This window comes from Strigops habroptila, chromosome 1 (assembly GCF_004027225.2).
Source record: "Strigops habroptila isolate Jane chromosome 1, bStrHab1.2.pri, whole genome shotgun sequence".
In the NCBI taxonomy this organism is placed as follows: domain Eukaryota; kingdom Metazoa; phylum Chordata; class Aves; order Psittaciformes; family Psittacidae; genus Strigops; species Strigops habroptila.
The window spans coordinates 42,635,324-42,661,453 of record NC_044277.2 but is presented as its reverse complement, the minus strand read 5'-3'; the positions used below and the strand labels follow the sequence as shown (position 1 = coordinate 42,661,453).

General features: G+C 40.5%; 1 protein-coding gene across 1 annotated transcript in view; it reads left to right on the top strand.

Annotated features, from left to right (window-relative positions):
- Positions 1 to 26,130, top strand: part of LOC115609724 (chloride channel protein D-like) — a 77,669-nt gene that overhangs the window by 27,911 nt on the left and 23,628 nt on the right. The window contains exon 12 of the mRNA XM_030490327.1: positions 14,172 to 14,338. Within this exon, the coding sequence (XP_030346187.1) occupies positions 14,172 to 14,338 (167 nt within the window). The remainder of the gene's footprint in view (positions 1 to 14,171; positions 14,339 to 26,130) is intronic.

The following is a 26,130-nucleotide window of genomic DNA, read 5'->3' as shown; positions in this document are numbered from 1 at the left end:
GATATGGAGAATGCAATTAATTCTGAAAAGGTTAAGACTCAAACCCCTCCTCTGAGTGTGAAAAACTAAAATACCAGGCTTTTGACAAATGCAGACTGAAGGAGAAAATAGAATATTCCTCAGGATTTGGAAGGGGAAATGCAATGTTGTTATATAAACCAAAGGGAAATCTCTGTAGAGGATTAAATCGCCTAAAGTCTGTCCTTCAGTCTCTTGTTAATGGTGGTTGTGGCTGCTGTGAATGAGTGGCTTGTGCTAATGGGCATGATGTTGGTACTGAAAGAAAATGACCATATGATGGTGGTTCAGAGCATTATGAAAAGTTGCTTGTTGATGTCTGTCCAAGTCTGCAATGCAGCAGAAATAACAAGCTGTATGTAAAATCATCTGGTTCATAAGGCAGTATTGAAGGCTCAGAGATCAGGATTGTGCATTCCGCTCTCTGATGCCTACCTCAACACAGGCACACTGGCAGGGCACTATATGTAGTAAACTACACTGCTCTACATGACCACTGACCTACAGTTACGAAATTTGGTGGTTTTGTTATACACATTCCATTAAGAAATGAAAATGAGCATTTATTTTTTGCATAGTTTGGACATCTCAATTGCAATGTATACTTCTGACATGCTTCACAGGAGAGTTGTATGTCATCTTGAATAAGTGCAATAAAATAACTGTATCGGCAGGTAGTAACAATTAAACCCTAACCTCTCCCCCCTCTGTGTTTCTTCAGTACTTCTAATTTAGGCAAAATGTGCTTACCTCAAATTATAGGCAGGATGTATTGTCGCAAATTCTGTGGCTGCCCTTCTCACTTCCTCATTCACAAGAAATTTAAGTAGAGCATCGGCTGTGGCCACATACTGGCACTGGGTATGGCAGACACATCTTGTTTTACAGACGTGATGTGAGAATACAGCACAGACAACAACCCAATCTGACTAGTTAGAGGGAAGTTATAAAATGAGTAGAATGGTGATACAAGAAGTTAGAAAAATAAGCACAAGACTTCTAAAATACATGTAAACTCTGCTTGGTATCCAGTGCAAGTTTTCCACAAGAGAGCTGTGTTGCTCAGTGGTTGTAGGATGCAAGATGCTGCATATTCAAACCATTTCCAGTAATGATGATGCAAGCAGGAAGGATGATTTTGAAAATGCTAAACCAAATATAAATTCTGAATCTTTCCTTGTTGAGTGAAGGTGTCAGATAATATCGCATAGCTGGTACTTGAAGACCAAACAGTGGAAAGAATCCTGGTTGCTCATGGCATTGCTTGTCTGTATTGCAGCTAAAGAGACCATCAGGGAGCCAGGAATTCTCATAGATTTAAAGCAAATTTCTCCTGAGTGAGGCCTGAACTAATGGATGGCAGTTCTGTTCTAGACGCAAAGTTGGATAAACCACATTAACTGGACAACAATTTGTTATTCATCAGGCATGGATTAAACGTAAATATTAATGGGTGAAACTTCTAGGATTTCTTTTTGTTTAATGGGTGCAAGTAAGTCTGTACAGCTGTGCCTTTCAACATGCTGGGTGTAGCTGGATTGTGTTATTTTCCACTTCAGCCTCCTCTGCTGTAGTGTTGGAAAGCCATGGACTGGATGCCAGGAGCCATATTTGGGTCTTGGTTGGTACCTGATTATACCTTATAGCATTTCTGTGAATTTCCCTGCTCACCTCTGCGAATTATTAGTACTGTACTCTTTGAGTGATTTTGGGGGGAATATAATTAACTTCCATGCTGCTTTTTCTTTCTTTTTTTTTTTTTCTTTCCAAGATCTTAAAAGTTTAGAAGCAGAGAGTGTTTTAGTAGAAATGCTTGGTTGCCATCGAACTGCTTTTCCTGTGATGTTTGCATATCTGTCAGAACATGAATAACCTTTGCTCAGTTTTCAGTTCCAGCCTGCCTGCTGCCCCCCATTACCTGTCACTGTTTCACTTGGCTGCTTGCAGGGCAAGGTGTGCCTGAGAAGGGAGGAAGGATGGCACTGGCGGTGCATGTGCTCCTCATCATGTGAAACAGCAATGTCCTTTTGCCTTGGGCAACCTTCACCTCCGTTGAGTGGACCTTTTGCTTTTCCCTCTTCCCTTCTGCTCCTTGAGCAGGAACATATGGACAAAAACAGCTCATGGCATGAAACGGTTGTGGTGTTTGGCCGTTCTCTAGGGGTTGTCTCCCTCTGTTTCATGAGTGCCCAGGACTGTTGTATAGGCAAGAAGGACAGCCTGCAAAAGGAGGGTGTTATTCAAGGAGGTGCTCCTGCAGAGCTGGCAGGACTTAGAAGTGCAAAGGGTCTTCGGTGCAGACCGTGCCTTATGTCGGACTTGTTCGTGTACTTGCAGTCTTCTTGGATCTTGCTCTAATAAGAGAAGGCAACAATAAAAAATACCCTTTAAACAGCTGACTTCTTTGAAACATAACTGAAGTGCAGGTGCCTTTTTGTAATGCATAGTTTACACTTAGATTGCTTTACTTTTTTTGACAAGTTACTAAATGGACAAAATGAGCACTGGCACAAAACTGGGCTTGTGTACCAGTGCCCTTCTGTTCTTCCTGAATGGAAGAGCAGCTGACCTCAAAGCAACAGGGCTCAGGAGCTGTGGCACTGTTCTGCTGTGTGTTTCAGAACATGACGGCTGTTGGATTTTGGTCCATGACAGCTCTTCAGGGCAGGTCTTACAGCATAAGGAAGCAGCATACTTTGCAAGACTCAAATGAAATGATTTAATCAGTCCTTCTGGTCTTAAAAGAAATCAGTCTTGTTTTTTGGCACATAAAATGTAGTGCAACATCTGATTATTTGAAAAGAAGGGAGTTCCCTTCCAAACTTGTAATGCCATCCAAAGTGTGATCCTTTCCTGGATAAGGATCATAGTTTGCTGACGTGTGAGGAGAAAACTTCTCTGAGTGCTGAGTATGCTTTTGGTGTACCACCAAGCAGGAGAACGGGCTGATTTGAAATGCACAAATTTCTGTTTACATGAAAAATCTTATGGTCAAATAAGATTGATATGATCTTATGGTCAATGCAGCAAAATGTTCTTCAGTGCCTAGCTTTGTGGTGGGAGTGACAAAAAAATGGAAATCTGCAATAGCTTGTTTTTTTTCAGCACCACCCTGGATGGATGGTTTCAAAGTCCCCTTCTATTCTATTTTTGACTGAAAATGAGGCCTTCAGAATTGGTTTTACAAAACCCTTGGACATTTCATCAAAAAGCTGAACATCTGAAAAACTGAAATGAAGAAAAAGGATTTAAAATATCTTGCTATAAGCTTTGCTATTTCATGTTAGCATTTTTCTGTAGGGAACGATATTTCCCTTGAAACACCAAAGAGGCTTTCTTTGTATGTTCGAGGAAGGAGAGGGCAATACACGGTGCATCGTGGGAGATGTAGTTTAATCTGAGAGGCCAAACCAAATCCAAGTTTAAAATTCTCAAGAGATGTCAAAATGGCATTCCAAATGAAAGCTTTTTGGGTTTTAACCTAGAAAAAATACTGCTCTACAGGGATGATAAACAATTTGTCAAGTCACTGGGACATTCCATAAAAAATGTATGCTTGCAGGGAAAACCCAAAGAAATTCCTTTTTCCTTCTGGATGGTAGCCTTGTGAACCCAGCCCAAGAAAGTTAGAGCAAGTCCCCTCTGATTCATTCATTCATCATCTGTAAAGAAGAACTGCAACTATGGGACAGTTGGTTAGTCTGTAGGTAATTCACAAATTAGAAGAGAATCCAGCTTTATCTCTAATATAGCTGTTTCAGCTTTGGCATCAGGTTTTTATCAGTAAAACAAACAGACATGACTGAATTGTACATGGATTCAATTGGCATTGAACTTTTAGAAAGTTCAGTTGTGCATCTGAAATATTGAAATTGAGACTGCGTCTCTGTTTTAAATGCACACATTGGAAATGAAGTTGTAATGTGAGAAGATAACATTTTTATATAGTCATTTTTCTGGCTCTAGCTTTCAGTAGCTTTAAAGGTATTTTATAAATAAAGCCATCTAGTGTATTACAGCATACAATTGTACATTTGGGACATGTAATACAAACCTTAATGAAAGTTCATGAGAATTTAGTGTGCAGAAGTTATTTTTAATTCACAGTATCTTATCTGGTTTTAATTTTTTTTAAATTACAAAATGCAATTGGGCTGTCTTATGTACTAATTCTTTGCCAAATTTAATTTGTTTCCAAATTAAAGACATTTTTCAGTTACATTGTCATGAAAAACATCAGAAACCATTAAGTTGTGTTGTATTTTTAACTTTAAATCCTTCAGAATGTTGCCAACAGCATTTTTTTTTCCTCCCAAATTTTGAGAAAATGATTTATCTCTGGGACAAAAGCTACCACAATAAGCCTGTATCTCTTTCGTTTCCAGCCTGAGGGGTTTATTATCATCCTGAATTAAAAACCCCATGTAACCGGGTGCTCTAATGAATGGGGGCTCAGCGCCAGGAATCCCTGTTTGATTATTGGACCCAGCTGAAACAGGAGCAAGTGGTTACACAACCCAGCAGCTGCTGGGCTGAACATGGGCTGTTGGTGGGAAGGAAGCTCCTTCTGTAGGTCCTGAGAGAGGCAAATCCCTAAGGAGGAGCACAACCTTCTGTCTGTTCAAGACGGGCAGAACAACATGTTTTGTTATTGCAGTTTCAATGTTTTCCCCGGTTCTCTTGAAAAGGAGCAAGACTGTGTCCAGGATGCACATGGTGGTGGTGGGAGCATTGGTGAAAGGTGTTGTGCTGTTGAGAGCAAGACTGAATGGGGACAGGCACGGAAGGAAAGCCATGAAAGTATGTGGAAAATATTAGCATTGCAGAAAAGAGGATCGTAAATGGTAGCTGGTGGGTCCTGTCCTAATGCTGGCTCTTGTCTCATTTTGAAATATGAAAGAGTTATGATGGAAAAAACTCTTGAGTGCCTGATGGCTGTGTCTCAGCAAGCTTGCAGAGCCAGACCTGAGCTGCTTTCCTGCATCTCTACAGAAAACACCCCAAACACAATACCCCAAACTGGCAGTGGACGTGCGCAGGTTTTTGTCCGCTGTGAGTTATGCAGCAGCAGGTGACTTCTGCACAGCTTCTGGTACACCTTGTGAAACAGCAGTGTCTGGCTTTAGGAAAGACAAAGTTGCACAGCTATGGAGATAGCTGGAGTGGGGTTGTCTGGTGCTTCAGATCATATAGCATGAAGACTGACCTCGAGTTACTGTGGTTATACTGCTTCCATCTCACACTGTTCCTCAGCCTGACCCTTGTTGAAAGAAAAGAAATTTATTTGAAAGGCTCGAGTTGTACTTTTCCCTTTCTCCTCCTTGTTTAGCAGAGTGTGTGCAGTAATTGGGAGGCAACAGAAAGACAAGGGAAAGAACTGACTGTAAAACTTAATACATCTTCACAGTGCACTTTGGCAGCACAGACCTTGGGAGATCTCTCATCGTGCCTTCCTCTGACTTGTTCAAGATGGAAGGGCGTGAAAGGGACATTGGGCTCATAAAGCAAACATAGCCTGGTACTCTGGAGAGAAAATTGTAAGGAAGGAACGCAAAGCTGCCTGCTGGGAGAGCCATTCCTATGAAAGAAAATAATACAGCTCATGACAGGTCATATCAGCATCTGTCATGCTACGCTGCTGTAGATGAGAGAAGATTTTGACCCTAGCTTTAGAATGAGTACACATGTATGTGTTCTGGATGAGGGAGCACTTTTTTGCACTGCTGGTTAATAAGGCACGTACTGCGGAGTCCTTACCAGAAGGGCAGGAAGGTGTATGTGCCCACTCAACAGTCACGTTTAAATTCTTTTCTCCTTAAATACTTAAAAACAGTTCAGTACAGTTACTCCATTGGGGTTGCTCAATACTGAACCTAGCTTTGGTCAGGATTCTCTGCATGGCCACAGTCTTTATTTTAACTCCACGGGAGTGAATGCCACATGATTTTCCACGTGGTTTTGGTGGGGAAAGGAAAATCTTTTGCAGAAGCTGGGATGAATATGTAGTATTCAAGATTTTTCACATCACGTTTCCTTGAAAGAGGGCAGAGGAAATGCTTAATTATTTGGAAACTCATTTGGCAGGTTCTTTCCAGTGCTAGGCTGTTCAGTACATCAGCCCGTCACACTTAAGTACTTTAGGGCTCACTACACCTGAGATGGTTAACAGAAGTTGTTTTGACAGGGCTTAATTTTCTGTTACTAAGCTGCCTCATTTTTTTCTAATGGAGAGTTTAAACCCTAGTCAAAACAGTTTCTCAAAATCTCCAAACCTACAGTTACTCCTAACAGGGTGAGCCTTCACTCTGCTTACATGGCCTGTCAGGAGGAGTCCGGTGTGTTTAATAGTCTATTTAACATTATTTCAGAATCTCATTGCAAGGGTTGTCACCTTTTTACAAAGAAGTGGAGACACAGAGTAGTGGTGTACTGATCCTAGTCTCACTCAAATCAATCTAATTGGAATAACAATGCATAATCAGTAATTGTGACAATGCGTAATCAGTAAACTGTTGAATAGATGAAGTCCTATTTTCTGTTGAATTTGTTCTAACTGGGGGAAGAGCACCCTGTGTTTTTTGGCAATAGCGTGTCTGGAAAATGAAATAAGTGAAATCCTACTCTCGTGAAGAAGGGGATGGTGAGTGGTTTCAGAACCTCAGATTTTGTAATGCACTTCTTTAAGAAACTGGAAGCTCAGTGAAAGAACAAGCAAACTTATACTCTTTTTGAGAACAACAAGCTTTTGTAAGTTTTCTGTTCTGAAATTTAAGGTCTAACCTCCTACTGAAGTTAAAGGTAAAATAAGGTTTGCATCCTGTGGCGTAGAGCATTTATGAAATCGCCTCCATAAACCCGCTGTCCAGTCTGAAGCTGTCTGTAGTCACAGGGCTTTTCTCCAGCCTTTTCTAGACCTCAGGAGCTGGGGCCATAAGAATCATGGCATTCTGTAAATGTTTAGCACTGATTTTAGCATTGCTTAAATATGACAGAGAGTCATTGCAGTTGTCTATGTTATTTAAAAAAACGCTCGTGAATAATAATTCAGAGAATTCTTCAATAGTGTGTCTTTAAAAAGTACAAGGTTGCTTAACTGGGTTATTATACAGTACAGTGTTTGTTTTGCAAAGATTTAATACGTGAGCCTGCTGAATGTTTAGGCATATTCAGCAGTGCACTTAGAGAATGCTGCTATTTTTATTAATAGAAGGATCACTTGACAAAACATGCACCAGTGTTACTGTGCTGAGACATGGATTTAGACGGCTTTAAAACCTCCTTTTGGGGTTTGGTGTCTGCTATGCATGTCTCTTAGACAGATTACCAGAAAATCACTGATAGATATCTTTCCAGGGGATCTTGGCAAAAGTCACTGCTATCACCTATACTGTTTCCGATATCACTTGCATCCATTGCCTCAACTTGTCAAAACAGGTGTATTTATAGGCCTGGAGGGACTGAAACAAGAAATCAAGCATTTACATAGCATCTTCCATCCAAGTTCCCAAGGACTGAGGCTCAAAGTATTTTGGTATGTTTCCAGGGATTACTTAGCTGTGCTGGGTATTTCTATGTTCTCTGTAGCAATCTCCTGCTGCTGTACTACCTCTTGGAATTAGAAAAAGTTGTTCTCTATATTAACAAGGAAATTGTCAACAAAATGCTGGTTGGCTTCAGAGAAACTGGTACAAATACTTAAATCCACATCAGAGAAAACTGGGACGAGATTTCACTGAACATTATGAATTAAGGTAAATGAAGAATCAGTGCGCGAGTGTGATTAATTAGAACTTCTTTGCTTAAAGAGAATAAGTACACACCCTGTGCTAAGATATTTTTTCATGCTCTGTCTTGGCAGTAATTAAACTTTAGGGTGCTAGAGGCTGCCTACTCCTTGTAATGGCCTGGAATAGTTAATGGGGTTTAGCTCTGGAAAAGGAAGAATCCCACTAATTGTGCAATCCTCCTGGCACTGGGGTTTGGCAGGACGTCCTCACAGTGAACCTACGCTGGGTGTGCCTCCCTTTGTAGAGTGTGATGCACAGCTTCGTGTGCCTGAGGCTGCAAGAAATAATCATTTTCAGCAGTGTAAGGGAACTTGAATGCATATTTTTTCAGGGCTAGCATTACAATTGTGTCTTTTCAGGAGATTTATGTTTACTGTATTGCAGCATCCCACTTCTCCAAAAATTTCCAGCAGTGATGGTGATGAGTGATAAGAAGATACAGTAAAGGGAGTTTAGTTAATGGATGTAGTCCTAGGACAATAAAGGATTTCTTTAAAGGTGAAGTGCACAGGAAAGGAATATGTTTTACTTGGTTTTAAAGAGAGAGATTAACGAAAGTTCAGAGAGGGAGTGTTCTGCTGGATCGATATGTGAAGAAGGTGCCTCTTTTGGCATAATCCCAGATGAAAATAGTGGACCATGATAAAGGCATTTCACTTCATAGTTTGTCAGGACATTATTAAGTGGGAAGTGACTCAAGTGTTCAATACACAGGTTGGTAAGGGCCAGCAGATCATAATCCAGAGATAAAGATAACTGAAATGCAGATCCACATTGTTTTTGAAATGGCTGTGACAATATGAATCAATCCTGGAGACGTTATTTCCACAAACTCCTATTCTCAAGAAAGCTGCATGAACAGCTCTCTTACTGCTGTGAATAGGGAATTGTTCTCTCCTTCTCTTCTTTACGTCAAGCAATCAGCTAGCAACCTTGCTGGCATTTGCTGAAAGAAAAAAATGATCAAAAGCTTTCTGCTGGCTACAAGTCCCCCCCCCTTTGGAAATGTTCTGTTGACTGTGAACAATTTTTTTTTTTTTTTAAATTGGTGTCTTTAATCAATAGTAAGAAAAATTTCAAATGAGAGATGTTCTGGTTGTGAGAGAAACGAAAGATGCTTTCCTGGGGAACTGTGTACTCTTCCACAAGATCAGGTGGCATGGAGACCAGGAAACTGTGCCCAGAGCTGGTGTTTTGTGCCAGCTGCAACCTCAACTCCAAAAACTATTGGATTTGGCTGGTAATACCAAGACTTCATGTCCCTTCCCATCCACTCCCTTTTTAAACGCTCAGACATATTGTCTTGTACCTTTCTGCATCAGCTGCTTGTTTTTTCCCAAATATTTTCCCAAAGTTTGCTTCTACCAAGGATGATGGTCTTTATATCAGGGGAAGGAAGGAGATTTTGTCTTTTGTTTGTTCAGATTGCCAGGCAGCTCTTCTATTAGAACAAATTTTGAAAATGAAATAGACTACAAAATAAATATTTTTATTTTATTTTTCTTTTTGATAGGCCCTCTCTTCTGCATTTGTCATTGTAGGCTGCAAGTAGCAAGAGTGCTCTCTTGCTAAATGGGTTTTCAGTGGAATATAGAAAATCAATTTGCGCTATGTAGCTGGCTGATGATGTTTTCTTTTACATTATTGGAAATATCAAGGGTTCAGGGAACATTCACTGTATCAGCAGCCTTGTGTCTAATGAGGCCACTTGGACTCTGTTCTCTGAGCTGGAGTAAAACCTTTGAAACATGTTAACCACAGTTTGACTGAAAAGTGGGGGAGGGTTTTTAACAGTGAGTTTTAAGTAAACTGCATGTTTTTGAATTTCCTGGGCAGCTGCCTTTCTCCCTTTGATGTACTGTGCCTGGTGATGCTGTTAATGAAATGCATAATTATGTGTTATATAATAAAACAGAGCTAACATGAAGGTGCCTAATAGGTTATAATGATGTGGAGGCCTGAGAAACTCAGGACCATGGGGGTTGTTGAAAAGTGCCTCCGGTGACAAAGAAGATATTTAAAGAGGTTTGAATAACTGTGCTAATAAATTAATTGTGGTCTGTGTGTGTGTGTAAACGACATTTTTCAAGGTTTTGTATATAGAGAGAATATTGAAAAAAAAATAGGTGCAATTTACTAGGCTGCTGATGTATGAAGTGTCAGCGCCGAGTGCTTCCAGCGCCTATTAGCGCTGCTGGCTTTGCATAGACGAGTGCCCTAGGCAAAGACTTTTTGGCACAGCCTGCTGTGCCCGTAGGATCAAAAGGGAGAAAAAAAATAATCTGGCAATATGCACAGAAAGTAAATTGCATCCTAAAGAGCAGCCCCTAAAATGTAGGCTTGGAATGAATATCAATAAATGAAACATCACGTTTAATGGCTGAAGAGTTGTAGGCGTTTGGTGGCTGCCGCCAACTGCCTCTCTTCCTTTCTTTGCTTTTGTCACCTTTATTTTATCTCTCCCTCTGTAATACTGTGTATAATTTGTTCCTTTCTTAGATTCTTTAGGAACTGGTTTGAACAGATGGGTGTTTTTTAAGGAGAGGCTGCATAACCTTCCAGCCCTGGACCACATGGGTCTCCTAATGGCGCTGGGCTGTGGCTGAGTTTGCTTGGCTGCTGTTCTGGGCTTACAAGGGCCTGTTTGCTGAGAGAATTAGTATGCGGGGAGCTCCAGCGTGAATTTACAGCCTGCTAGTTACTTGGCAATAATTCCCTGGGTGGATGCTTCTAGTACCTACTAAGAATGCTTTTGTGCGGGTTAGCTTCAAGAGTGCTTTCGTTAGGCGGGCTGCTTTTTGAAGGTGAAGTATGTTTTTTTTTTGCTATCCAAGCAGCAAGGGTACCCAAGCAGGCAGTTAGTGCAGAGTAGCTAATATGCAGTAAATTCACACCCAAGCTCACTGAGCACTAACTTCCTTGTGCAGCTGAGTCCCCAGGCTCTGTGCTTTGTCTCTCTCAGTAGGGAGCAGATGGCCCTTCTCTAAACAGGGAATACTACCATAGCCTGATGAAGATCACATATATGTGTGTGTAGGTTTGTGTGAGTCCATATGTTTGTATAAAATGACTTGAATATATCACAGTTCTTGGATTAACTTGTGCTTCCTAGATTTTTATCAAAATACCCTAATGAGAACTTTGCTGCTGCTTTGCCATCATGTTTCTCATTAATGGACTTGGGTTTTAGCAACAGGTTTTGATTAATTCTTCCTTTTTCTTTGGCACCAAGAGTGGCATAATTTTTCTTAGGTGAGTGACTGCATCTTTTGTGTTTGAATCTCTCTTTGCTGAGATTTCCTTCCTCAGCATTTTTCATTTGATCTCTGGAGTTTGTTCTTGTATTTGATATGCTTTTATAGCTAATAAATGTTCTCCCAACACTTGAGAACCCCCAGTAAGAAGGAAATAAGGTTTTCTCTTATTTTCCAAACACTTGGATTTGAATTCAGGACAATTTTTAAATAAAACTTTTGCTTTAGCCTGGGCTTCAGAAATAGCTTGACCTATAATTAGTGTACAGGTTCACCCTGTCTTGGAATCACAGAATCACAGAATGGTTTGAGTTGTAAGGGACCTTAAAGCTCATCTAGTTCCAACCCCCTGCCACAGGCACGGACACCTTCCACTAGACCAGGTTACCCAAAGCCTGTCCAATGTGGCCGTGGACACTGCCAGGGATGGGGAAATATCTTGGAAATGTTAACCTTAAGGCCACATAGTGGGTTAAATTTAAGGGACATTTTCTTGATATAAAAATATGTATATGTTTTTTAATATATAACACATATAATTTATAAAATTATAAATTATTTTATCTGTTTTTCATGCTTATGCTTCAAACATATCATTGATTTCTAAGTCATCTGCAGATTTTCTTTATGTTTTTTGCTCTAGTATTGCGTGTTTCCAAGAAAATTTTCATATCACAAAAATTGCTTCTCCAGTTTCCATCTGCAGTGAGAGTTCAGGACAACTCTATCAACTCTATTTCAGCCAAAGTTTAAATTCACTTACATACAAAAGATATTGCTCAAAATGCTTTTAACATGTCTTTCTTTAATGACCTCAGCCATACTGGCCTGCCAAAGATAAACAGCATTTCTGCTCCACAGGAGTTAACTCTTAGAGGCAGTGAAGTCCAACGTGAACCCAGAGACACTTGCTCCAAGCGTTCAGTGTGCTGTTGTAAAAAGGAGCAATCCCACCCCCCCCAAGATCTCAGCACTCAGGAGGGCTGCAGGGCTGGGGAAAATCAGCACAAGCCTCAGAGTTTCTCAGTAGGAGATGTAAAATGCTGCTGAATGTTTGCGACAATAAAGGATGAGGGCCTGGGCCAGGCCAGCTTGACTGTTCCCACTAGAGGGTGGGAGGGTTAGGAGGAAGGGATAAAATGGGGTGAAAAACAAGGATGGGAGCCTGGAAAGCCAGGCTCTGGTTCTTGCTGTTCTGGAGATATTCTGTACCGGTTAAACCAATCACAAATTTTTTTCAGAGTTTGAGGCTCAAGAGTTTTTAAATTTAGCATGCTTTTATAGCTTTTTAGAGTGTTTTAATATTAATTTTTAATGCTGATTTTATTCCAGAAGAGTTCCCCATAGCCAGATACTTTAAAAAAAACCTTAAAAGGAATCCACAATAAAGGAGTCTCCATCTGTGTGAATGAGTTGCAGCAGATACGATGAAGCAATTCTTAAAATCCCACAGTTGCTCTTTTCCTTTCAACTGACATGTTCCTGGTGTTTTAAAATAAAACAGTTGAATACTAGGTTTAAAGAGACATTCAAAGAATGCTGTGGTGTTATTAGAAATCCCTGGCTATGTCCAAGCAGAAAGGACAGTTGCATGACCCTGTCATAGATGGCCGACCATGCCATATGAGTCCCTTGCTGGGATATATTGTAAATCATCCTGGATGTTATCTTTCCAAATCCAGAACACAGACAGAAGGAGGGTGAAACTATGAGCCAGATAAATTTACTACAGCTTATCGGACAGAAATGTGTTTATTGGCATTCTTTGAATGTAGATTCTTGGAGTACTTAACAATCTCTAGCTAATGAGGTCTATTAAATGGCAATGTGCTGCAATTCACTTTGAATTGGAAAGAAGTTTCTGGGCAAAAGCCTCTTAGTGTTATGAAGGAAGTTTGCTTGTTTAATCCCAGGATAATATCCGTTTTTAATAGGATGCAATGGTAGGGAAAATAGTGGGGATTGAAAAGTGATAGCAGCTTTTACTTAAAAGTCTTATTAAGGTAGCATGAAGAGAGTATTTCCATGCATTCATTTTCACCATGAAAAATATTTGACGTTACTGCGAGCTGAGCATAAACAGTATTAAGTGCATTCACATTACTCCTTTCTGTACAAGGATTCACTCTGAATCCTTTATTCAAAGGCAGTTGTACTGATGTGCTTTGTTAAGTAAGTTGCTGCCACCACAGCCATTAGACGTTTGTAGTAGTAAGTCAAGCGAACTCAGTCTACTTTTGCGCAGCATTGAGCAAATTGTACTGTTATGGTGGCTGTGTACAACCACTGAGGCAAAACCAAACGGCTAAAGGGGGATAAAGTATTTAAACATGCTACATTCTTTGCCACTCATCTGACCATACCCTCACTACATAGGGATAACGTGCAAGTGGACTTCAGAAAGATGGTTTAGGTGAAATACCATAATTTGTGCACGTTTCTCTACAACCAGCGTTGCAGGGCCAGATTCATAGATTTGCGATCATGGGGACAGGAATGCTTGCACCGTGGCTTGTACTACTGCTGAATGTTGTTCAGCATGGTAGCTGTGGGATGTTCCTGCTGCTTGATCTTCTGAGCTGGACTTCTGCTGAAAGCTTCTTGTTCCCTTTTCTGGCATCCTTCAAGACAATGTTTGTACAAGGAGCTTGTTCTGTCCGGAAGCAGCAGTATGGGAAAGCAATTTTGTATCTCCTGAGCTCAGCAAGAAAGAAAAAATATTTGGATCTGTTTGCATTTTTTAATATTTGTCACAATGCCAAGCTATTTTAAGCAATCTGGCTACTCCATCTCTACTTACCCTCCTCTGATACTTCAAAATTATCACAGGCCACCTGAAATATGGGAATCAGATGTGAGTTTTAATGTAAGTGCAGTGCTCCAAGCTGATAGGAACGGGAGGGGGAGCTGTCACTGCATCAGCCAAGCCCCTGTAGTGGAAGTGTTGATTGATTACTTACCCCCGGGAAAGGAGGGGGAGCGCCCTTCCACTTTTAGCAGAGTGAATTGCTTCCCATTCCCTCGTGAAAGAAGTAGGTCGTCCTGTGCAACCATTGCTATCATCTCCAGGCATATGAAAAATGGAAAGTCCTTTGTTCTGTTTTCTCCTTAGGTAGAGATCACAAATGATGTCCAGTCCTTGCTACTGATAATGCTGGCTGTCATGGTGGCCAAGATGGTTGGTGATTTGTTCAACGCATCCCTGTATAGCTCTCTCCTAAAGTTGAAATGCATTCCCTACTTGGATGTGGAACCTTTTGTTCATCACAGGAGAAAATGGTGAGGTCTCTTATATTGCTGATCTGTAAGTTTCCTGTGTCATGTTCTGCACAGAGACTGTGTGGTTTCTCTGAGACCTGGAGCTTGGAGTGACAGAGGAAGGAGACCCTGATCCTGAACAATGACCCCACAGTATCATGTGCTGTACAAACAGAACAAAAGAGACTCCCTTTCTCTTGAAGATTATGGTAACATCTGAATTACCAATGTTACCAGAGTCTTGAGAGCAGTAAGAGCTCTGTAATGCCCAGTTGGGTGCTGTTTATTAGTAGCACAGTTGGTCCAATGGAGAATCTAGTAGAGGTTTTCACAGTTATGACTCTGCTCTATCGCATCTGCTCATAAGAAACACAGTAACAACAACAGAGTGTGTAGAGTGCCTGATAGTGGAGTTTGCCTTACTCGACTTCTAGATGACTAGTCTGGGTTTCCTGTGTGTTTAGTACTATAAGACGTACATTTTCAGACAGCGATTCCTACCATCCGATTATACGAATTTAAGGCACATAGGGTGTCTTCTGGAAGTACCTTCACTGACTATAGACTAAACGAATAGCTTGGGAAAAAAATAGTTTTTATTTTTTTAACTTATATTAATCCGACCTGTCCTGTGTATCTTCCAGTGTGTATCCAAAACCTCAGTCTGTTCATGGGCATTCATAACCAGTAATAAGAACCATTTTCTCTCCTACATGTATGTGTTGGGTCTACATTTATCTGTAGGTAGTGAAAACTCTGGACTATTGTCTTCTATAAAATAATTAGCAGAAATGCTGATTCTTAATGATATTCTCTAGGAATGAATTAGTTAATGTGGTGAAGAAAGAGAAGGAAAAATTAATTCATTTATTTACCATAGAAAGACTTCTTGTTTTCCTTAAGGCATGTTTGGGTAGTAGATACCCACAGCCAAACCTGCTTGCAGGACACTTTAGCTGTCATTTCTCCCAGTATTGAGGTCTACTGGACAATCTCTTAGTTTCAAGTGACCCTTTAGAAGAACAAAATATTGGTGACTCATTCTGTCCACACCTTATAACTTTCTCCAAATGTAACCATATCTGAAAGTTTCTAGCAGGCACATTGAACACTGGATATAATCTAACTGTACTTGACATGAGAGGAAAAAGAGCCAGCAATGTGGTAGGAGGAAATAAAAACAATCTGTGACATTATGGATGACTTCTATATGTACCATGGCAGATAAAACAGGGGGGAAGAAGCCATAAAGTTTCCCCTTAGATTAGAAGGTATTCCAATTAGATGACAAGTCCATGGAAAGAATTATAGCTGCCTTCCTGGTTCAAAATGAGGTCCTATTCACTTGAAGGACAATTATATATATATTGATATATATATAAAATTTCATTTCCCTCCCACTCCTTTCTTTTTCCTCTCTAGTAACATTAAGGAAAGTTCCTGGATAACTTGGTCATCGAATATACTGATACTCTAAAGCAAAATACATAGTGTGACAACTTGGTAAAGATTTTTATAGCTAGACAATTTACAGGCTGCCAAGTTTTGGTCTAAATCCTCTTAGACCTAGTCTGAATAGGCTGATACACATCTGAACTGGCCAATGTAGCTGCTAAGATGCTCTCCATCATACCTGAAAAGTCTTGGCAGTCAGATGAAGTCCTCAGTTACTGGAAAAAGGGAAACTTCACACCAGTTTATAAAAAGCATGAAAAGAAGGACCCCAGGAACTACCAACCAGTGAGCCTCACCTTTGTGCCGGGAAGGTCATGGAACAGATCATGCTGGAAGCTATGTTGAGGCATTTGGAAGGCTTCAGCCTAACATGCAGTCTTTGTAAGAATTCCAAAACAAAGATCCTATTACTTTACCTAATATGAAAATACACAGTTTGAGACAAGACAGTTAAAAAAAACCCTAACAAGTAGTCTCTGTACGTGTTTCCTTATCTCTGTTTCCTCATCACTTCTGAGCATCCTTGAAACTTGAGTCAAAATTCTACAGAAGGGTGCCTGGCCATGACTTTTCTTTCCACGTGTTTTCCCTGCGGACCAAGATTTCTCATTTGTTTTCTTTCTGACTAGTCCTGCAGCTACCAAGATGCTGTGGGAGCCTGCATATCTGCTTCTCTAGTCTTTTTTTATCTTGGAGTGACCACCCAGAGTATGCAAGGGTCTGCTGTTTTTAAGTTCCACTTATTTACTACACTTTTGGAGTATTTTTATCTTCAAATGCTTACACCCAGATGTCATTTTGCACAAGCTAACCTCTTTCTCTGGTTGTGTCAGCTTGGCTGAGGGTTTGCAACCACATTGCTGCTCTGGGAAACTGTAACTGACACAGTTATGAGTGTGGCAGGTTCTACATCTTCTTCGCTCAATATTAATTACTCTGTAAGATCACAAAATATATAAACTGTGCATTGCTGGATTCCCCAAATCATAACAGGGACAGGGGTCAGCTGTGGAGGACCTGGTAGCTAGCATGTGTTTATAAACAGGTGATAAATTGTATTTGTGTATGCAGAGTGAAAGATTTGGATAACTAACAGCTTGCTTAAATGCCAGAGAAATGCCACGTAAATTGGGATCCTTCTTCAACTGAAACTGAAAAGCCTTTGGAAAACAGTGCCTGGTTGGTAGCAGGGAGGAAAAAGGAGAAACCCGAGAGAATGCCTGTTTTAGGTCCTCAGCACTCACGCTGTTAGAGCGAAAGTGCAGATCTTTTCTTCCCTAGTTCTTCATCAGTGTTAAGGATGAGAAGACCTTCTGTATTTGATCATTTGTTGATTCCTTTTACAGGGATGGATAACATCCCCAGGCAGAAGATGTGTTAGATGCTGAACTGAGAAGAGAAAATAGCATTTACATGAACAGGCTGGGGGATGGCACTAAGGTCCAGATCCACAAAAGAACTTTACTCCTAGCTGCTGTGGAAATCAGTGGGTACATTAAGAAGCTAATTTATGTACATGTTTGCTATGAAGACACCTCTGTAAATACTGCTACATATGAAACTGGTGGAAGTGAGACTTAGATCCTCAGTGGTATTTCACTATCTAATTTTTATTTAGGCACTGGCATCTCTGGATGCTTTTGTTCCTATGGAGCAGAGCGGCTTAAGATTTGTTTTCTTAATATTCATTATTTTTTTGGAACCTCATTGATCACTCTGGCTGCTGTATTCCTTGCCTGGGTGATTAGGCTCCAAACACAGCTGTATCTAGTACGGGGCTGCTACGGTGCACCGTGATTTCTAACTAACTACATAGCACACCACTGTAAACACCCCCCTTATAAAATCTGTTTCACTGGAACACTCAAAGCTGCTGGCTGCCAGGGAATGTTCTTTAATGAGGGTAAGGAGTACTTGAACACATCTATGACTTGGCAACCCTTCCTGCTTTTTATAAGCTACTATACACTTCAGAGAGAAAATATCTTAGAGGCTACTTTTTAATGGGACAAGTTTACTTAAGAGCTGAGTGGAGCTGGTGCCAGTAGTTCTGTTTTGTTCTAGCTTAATATTAGCCTTGTCAAAGTTCTTACAGCGTCTCCTGGGTGTTTCTGTATTGCATACCATATAAAGCTGTTTTGGGAGCCAAGAATTTTGGCTGGAATATATATTATAGTGGTCTCATTATATTTTTTTTTTTTGCTTTAAGTGTATCAGAGGTGGCCCTATGTTAACGATCCATGCAGCAGGGCTGAGTTTTTACCTTTTTTTCTGTTTCTTCCTTCTAGTTTTGCCTTAGCCCACACTGCAGACACTGGATCCAGAATCTGAGCCAACCCAAGTTTGAGCATTATTTGGGATCCAAGGTCCTGGTTTGGCCTGTTATAAAATTTGGGGTAATTAGCAAACTTTTTAGATGAGGCTTTGGATTTTGAAAATCACCGGACATTGAGGAGAAAGCTGCTTTTAGTTGGGCCTAGACTAGCAACTACTACACTAAAAGATTCCCTACCCATCTTGCTGACACAAGTGTTCATTCAAAGACAACTCACCAAGATGCATGTGGTGCCTCCCATCCTGCCTCATTGAGAAGCCAGCGTGTTTCATGGCTGCTTGGCGCCTTCATCCTGAGAGGCATCATTAGGGGGTGGACTTGGCAATGTTTTTGCATTAGAGGGCATCCAGCCCATCTTTTGTAGAGTGTTTGCGGTGAAAGCTGGATCCTGTTCTGGCTGCACAAAGGAAAAAGGGAGCTGCTGTAACAAGGCCACACTTCGTCTGGGGAGAACCCTGGCTGCTACAGAAAAGATGCAAGGAAAGCATTGAGATGTGGGTGAGATGTATTAAAATTACATTTGGGCTTTAAGTTGCCTGTATATCAGGCTTAAGCAAATGTGGCAAAGAACCATTTTTAGTCCCTTTTTTGCCTATTCTGTGCTGGGTTTTGAGTTTAGCGTGATCCCAGTACCTAAGAAGCAACTATACGAGCCATAAATGGTAGTATTGACCCCCCGACAAAAATACTATGTCAGAGGCAGAGGTCGCTTTATGTGCACGGAAGAACAGCAGCACAGCCTTGTGTTGGTTTCAACATGGGGTTGGTGGTGCAGATGTGGGGTGGGTGAAAGGACTTATTGCTTCCTCCCGCCCCTGCACCAACTCCTGCAGATCGCTGTGGGAAAGTCCAGCCTGTCTCCCTTTGTCATCCTTTTAATCTGGCAAAAGGCTGATACTAGCTTGCTTCACTGTGCTTGAGCCTTCAGGCTGTGCCTGTCTCTGAATTATCCACAACTGCTCTTACAAAAAAAGAGGTGAAGATTTAGTACACGTGCATCTGTGTGAAAAAGGTTGTCTTAATCTGAACATGAATGAAACGTGAACTTCCAGCTGGGCAGAGTTACTGCTGTATATTAACACCAATACTTATGTTATTGATGCATTGTTTTGCTCTGTGACAGGTGGTGATAAACAAGGCTACTTAGCTTTGTAGTTTTCAAGACATTGACTCTCTCTATAGGATTTTTGGGGAAAACAAGACTCAGTGACATGGAGTGACCTACAAAAATGACCTAATGGGCCTTTTCAGCCTTAATCTTCAGTGATCAGAGACCACTTTTTTCAGAATTTTTTACCATTAAATTTCACCCCAAATTTCAAATTTAGCATGAATTGATTTCAGTGTCTGGAGTTGAATAATTTTTCTCTTAGGGAAAAAATCAAATGCAAACAGTACAGTTGTATTAATATGAATATTCAGAGGAGACAAGAAGAGGAAGGCTATATGGAGGGAAGCAGGAGACTGAGGAGGAGTGACTATTCAGGTTTCTGTCCCATTTCCTTATATTGCTTTGGCCAAAATGATTTATTTTTCCATCTTCTCAGTTACAGAGGGAAAATAGTGCGTATATACCTCATGTGGCATCTGTTGGCTTTGCCAAGTATTGTCAAGTTCTTAAACAAAGGGCCTTATGTAAAGGCAAAACTTCTCGTGAACTCTAGAGGATGATTTTTGACCTGCTCTAATTTTGACTATTTAATGAAGCTACTACCTAAAGGTACTACATGAATCAAAATGACTCTATTTATTTAGATTGGTATAAAACCATATAAAAATGCCCAAGATTCTGGTTGCATTACTGTTTATTTTTAGAGCGGAGTCTGAACAAATAAAACAAAGTACTCTTCCCATGCTACAATAAATATCAGCAGATATAACTCTTCCTCAACCTAAAATAAACCTTTGCCACCCTTAACTGTCCCCTTTCCTAAAATGTCCAGGATAAGAGCTGGCGCTGTGCCCTCAAGTTTAGGAGCTCCAGGCTTACACAGAGCAGTGGATGAGGAGCAAGTGTGGAGCTGGCTTAGAGGAGGGCTTGCGGAGATCTGGCCACTAGCACACTCCTTTGGTAGAAAGGGTTGGAGACTGAGTAATTGCTCACTGCTGACCTACTGCACTTGGAAGTGTACTGGTAGTTACTGCAGCCCTCATAACCAAGTATATACAATAGAAGCATGAATACTGAAAAATATAATGACAAGGATAGTGAAGACGAGCCAACAATCTGTCTGATGGAAATCCTTGGAGGACCTTGTAAATACTTTAATGTTTACACAAGGCTTGTATATTTTCACAATTGCCTTTCCATGAGCCCAAAATGTTTTACACTGGAATGTTTTCAGGCTCTAAGAAATTATATTTATTTTCTGATATGTCTGAAAACTGCAGGCTTAGTTTCTCTATTCTTCTCTATTCTCTATGCCCTCCTTTTCTAATGAACAATTAAATCTGAATTCTCCCTTGCCCTCTGAATATGCAAAGTGTAAATGGCAAGATTATATACTGATTGTGGTCACAGTGTGCTAAGAAGAAAACATTTTGAATTTACAAGTGAATGTTGTACTGTATATTATCAGATAGATGCTGCTACATGATCTGCTTTTATTATAATTCAGAAGTGGTGAGAAAAATTACTTTCCTGTACTGAGATTTTTAAGAGAAACAAACATAAGTTTGAAAGACTGGTTTGGTGAGTTGGTCAAAACCTTAGGGACAAAGTCTGAAGGCACGAACAGGCAGATCAAATATAGTAAATTTTGAAGCAGCTATCCTGTTCCTGTGGTTTATGTCACAAGCAAGGTCCCTGTTAGAAAGCGTCATGGAGTCGGCAAACCTACTGCAAGTATTGGGCATGCCATGACAACAGATGGAAACTTAATATAAGGTTATGGTTCTTGCTGTAAGGTCCATCATGAATCACTGCAAGGTCCATAGCAAGTGTAACACAGATCCCTTCGGCTCATGGAGAAGTCTTTCTGCAGATGTTTTAGTTACTGCTGCAGCCTGCCTGATGTTGAGGGAGGGATAACAAATCCGCACTGACTTTTGGTGTGTTTTCCATTTCTGGGCAGTCCTGTGAAACTGAAAGAAGTGACTTCTGCACACTTTCCGCAGAAGGAAAGGTGCTGAAGCAGCATCTGGAACTAATCACCTGTGTTTCACAGCTCACTGGTGGGCAGTGAGCGAGCCGCACTGGCTCCTACAGGCCCTTAGGTAAAACATGCACACAGCGACTTTTAGCTGCGGGAAAGCTTGAAACAGCTTCTGCTGGCCTGGCAAGAAGGAGACTGACTCCTTTTTGGCTCACCTTGGAGGACAAGCTGCCTGTACGGGTACCACCACAGCCTTCAGATGTGGTAGCACGCAGGTGGAGTGTGCACATACACACACAGAGAAATCAAATCTAGCCATCGGATGGGGTATCCCACTGATTGGAAAGTCTGCTCTGGTGTCTGGCCACCACTTGGCAGATACTGACAGTTTCCACTTAAAGCCAGCCAACATCACCGGAAAGCCAGCTGTGCCGGCAGAGTGGCTGATCTCATGAAGATGACATGAACAACTGCTTGAATTTATTCAAGGAATGGTGGGTCTGACTTGAAACAGGCTGAAATCCCCTGTCGTTGCTGGATATGGGTCTTTGGATGTGGGAATACAGACATCCATTTATGTAAGAGTTATACCTCAGTGTTTCCTAGTTTCGCATAGGGATATCATCTTTATTCTGGTGCTGAGGACTGCTTCTAAGGTCATATTAAGCCGAAATGGATTTTCTTTGCTGTTCACATGTGTCACTTTTTCTGTTCCTGTGAGTGTTGCTACATCCTCATAAATATTAGTAGCTTCTCACAGCGGTTGCCATGATGGAAAGAGTTATTTATTTACAAAGAGGAAACAGATGGCACAAAATACTTTAATGAATTTCAGCATGTTTGAGAGATGAAATACACTTTTTAGAAATAATACCAGTTTTGCAAAGCCTTTAAATGCTATTTCATACAATCACAAGGGAGTTCTTCAGTACACTGGGTGTACACAGAACCACAGCAGAACTAAGGCAAAAGAAGAAGGCACAGAATGGAGTAGTTTTAAGAAAAAAGTTTTATGAAAAGTTTTATGAAAAGCCATACAGCCATGAATATAGTTTTATTAGCTGCTGCCATTCAATACATGGAGTTGTGACAGTAGGTGAGTGGGAGATGAAAGCGACAGCAGAGGGAAAAAGCCTGAGGAAGCTGAGTCCTGCTGTTTGGCATAAGGAAGGAGAACGAAAAGGCAAGTCAGAGACACAAAATCTCTTCCCAGAATTTTGGGTGTATATATTGACCAAGTTTCATTATAAGTACGCTGTCAGGTTCAGAGAGATCACCACTTATTTTCTGGAAAAGCAGATAAGTAATACCAGCATTTGTGATCTTATATTTAACTGGGTTGTAAGTAATGGGAATGTTGAATTTTGATGGGTTAAATGCCTTTCCCAAGGAAGTTGACTGTACAGCTAGAAGGAGGAGTGCTTTTGCTTGAAATCCTGGTTATAAGTGTCAAAACTTCTATTTACTGCACTGGGAACAGGCTACAATCTGTATCTCCAGATACCCAACATTGTGTTATAATAAATAACCTGACTACACTATTCCACTCAAAAATGCCTGATCCTTGGAGGGACTGAACAATTTAAAATCTTTTTCATATTCTTCTCCCATCCATACTACTTTAGTTTACTCATTTTGTAGTCTGTTAGACCTAAATCTCTGTACCTCATTTTGACTAAAAGGTCATCTGACAATCTGTGTCTGATTATTAACACATACATTGCTGTCACTGTCCATTCCCAAGCATTTTAAAGCCTGCATTTTTAGTGTACTAGTTGGTGCTTTCTTGGAGCAGGCAGAGTGGAAAAGCTAAGGTGGCTGGTACAGTACATGAGGGTGGAGGCCCTGAATGAAGCCTTTATGAAAACTGTCTCATAGGAGCTTTCCTCTCTTCTTTCCAGTTTGGCTTAGTTTCTTTGGCATATGTTTGCAAGAAACTCATTATATCATTGCATTCAAACTGCAACAGCCAACTTAGTATTTTGTGAATTTCCCTTGGAAATTGCTCATCAGTGATCTATCCAGAGAACAAGCATTTCCGTGTTTGTTTGGTTATAAGCAAGATCATGAAGTATTTATTTTAGCCCTCAATTTACTTGCTTCTCTCACTTTATTCCTATGGAAGTTTGTTTGAACTGTTTCTTTGAATTTAAATAGCTTGTACTGGTGTCATTTTGAGAAATGACTTTCTTTGCCTCTGCTTGGTTATAAAGCCAGGGCAGATGGATTTAACACAAGCTTAACTCTTTAAAAAAAAAGATTTCTACAGGCTCAGATAATAGTTTGGAAAAGGCAAGGACAGCTGATAAATTTAGTAAGTCTTGAATTCTTGCAGCACATACAGTGTGAATGAGTGCAGCAGCAAATCTTGTAGGAAGAGTAGTACTTATTCTCATAAATGACACTTGTAACCTCATCTGTTGCATTCAGCTTGTCTTTCAAACGTTTTTCTTTGAACACAGTGGTTTCTTTTGCAAAACCTTTTTTTATATAGAATATGGCACAGCAGCCTCACATAGCAGCATGTATATTCTGTCTTACTACCCTGATCAGTATTGATGCTGTTGGGGACGAACTGATCTCTAAAGCAATGACTCAGATTAAGAGATAGGTTGTGACAAGAGAAGGTGGTACGGATGATATCTTGGGTTATAGGGAAGGAGGAGAAATCTCAAGAAAACTTCATCCTACCTTCTCCTTGTGTTTTTATTTCTTAGCACTGTCTGACATTTCTCCTTGCTTTCAGAAGTTTTCTTTTTGCTAATCATGGTGCAAGGACAGTTACTTGAAACTTCTGTGTAGGTGTAAGGAGAGATGTCACAGCTGCAGTCTGATTGGCAGTACACCTTGTGTATATGGTGGTGGTGACAGCCCTTTGACTGAACAGGGTGACTGAACTGTCACCCTGGGTGCTGCAGCATCCCCTGTGTCTTGGAGACCTGAGGTGAGGGTTCAGATCCCTCACGGCTGAGGTGAGAATCCATTCTGGATCTCTCCTGTTGACACCAAATGTAGCCTTCTACATCACGTCTGTTGGATGCCACTCTTCAATGGCCATGGTGCAGTGCCTTGTGTTGGACCCACAGTGCTGTTGGTATGTTTTTAAGGGCTGAGAGCAGGTGCATGGCAGACAGCTGCTTGTTTGGACTGAGAGATTTCCACACACACGGATAATCATATAGGGAAATGTACAGTTCTGAACAGAAACACCAAGTAAGTTTCGATGCCTTCAGGTTTGGGTGGAAGTAATGAGCAGGCAGCTCTGAATATTTAGATGCCTGTACCCCCCTTAATACTGACATGGCTAAAGTAGGCTGCTACTTACAATTTGTAAATTCATTTTTGGACTTGTACTGTGAAAACTAAGTCAGGAACAATGACTTTTAATTGTTTACCTATGGTCTTGCATACTGTGAGCTGAGGCCATAGTGTTTAAGCTGCTGTTTGAGTAATTCCAGTATGTGGATCCACTCACATGATCCTTTTCCTGCCTATCCCAAGGTCTCCTGCACAACCTAATTAATTTTTTAAAGTTAAATGCCCTGGTATAAACAGCTATATCTATGCAAAGTGGGTAGGAGCTGCTATTTTTGTAACAGTATTTTATACTGACAGTGCTGGTGGGAAAAACTTCATAAGGGATAAAGGAACAGAAAAGCAACTCTTGGCAGGCCCCCCCCCCCCCCAAACATTCAACATTCTCCCCCCCTCTCAATCCATCTCTTTTCCAAAACACAAAGGCTTTCTTATCGGTTTCCTTTCTTTCCTTCTTGTTCTGCAATTTTTCAAGCATTAGAGACAGTTTCCCAGCAGATTATGAGACCTTGTGGAAATCCATTTGTCTTTAACATACAGTAGTTGCTAAACATATATAACTTTCAAATCCTCTCTGGGAAATAAGTGACAGAGACGTTCAGCTAACCCAAACAACACATTTCACAGTAAGTGCTGTACTATCAAAAGGCCTTTAGACTGAGTAGCTAAATGTCCCCTCAGTTGAGGATATTGAGGGAGCCAGGACCCGGGAATGCTGGGAAGCTTGTCATCTTGCAGTCAATATAAATATTTGTAGATATACTGAACGCAGACTGAACTCTGCCAAACTTTTGGCTTCTGATTTAACTAAAACAATTCCTCACTCGGTTTAGTGCTCAGCTAAAATAGGGACAGCAAGGAGTTGTAGGCCTTGCCTGCTGTGCGAAATTTCACTGAAAACTGATTTCAAATAGATCTAATTTAACAAAAGCACATCATTAGCATGCATGCACTTACATCAAGGCACACTGTGGTTTTATTGGTTTAATTTAACTTTTAAACAGTTTAAATGTGTTTATTTCAGGGGTTAGCACTGAGTGAAGCAAATCAATTTTAAAATTAATTTAAGTGGTGTCTTTTTCCAGTGTAAGGAGGTTTTATAGAGCTTTTTGTTTCCCTTTATTGATCTCAGTGGTATTCTGTGAACACACTTAAAGAACCATTTTTTCACAGAATTCACTTGCAAAACTACTGATTTCAGTCATCTGCACATGATTAATATTTCTGTAGCACATCATACATACTATCCTGTGATATAGCGAGATCAATATTGGCATGTAATTTTTGGATAAGCCTTTTCATAGTTCACTTCTACCAAAAGTCTTGTTGAAAAGAAAATTGGTGGGCCTGTGGCAAGTATATAGAGATCTTTTTTTACAACTTTAAAAAAAAAAAAAACAGTTTGTATTTAAATGTAAGCAATTTCCTGCAATGTTGTGAGTTTATTGTTATTGTGAGGGCTTCTCAGTTGTGGGGTGTTTTTTAGAGGATAATTGTTTTTTCTACATACTTGGTGGAACTTGCCCACAGAGTAGACATTATAAAAATTAATAACAACATCTTTAAAGTACTGGATTATATATTGTCACTTGTCAGCAGTGGTAATTTGGTCA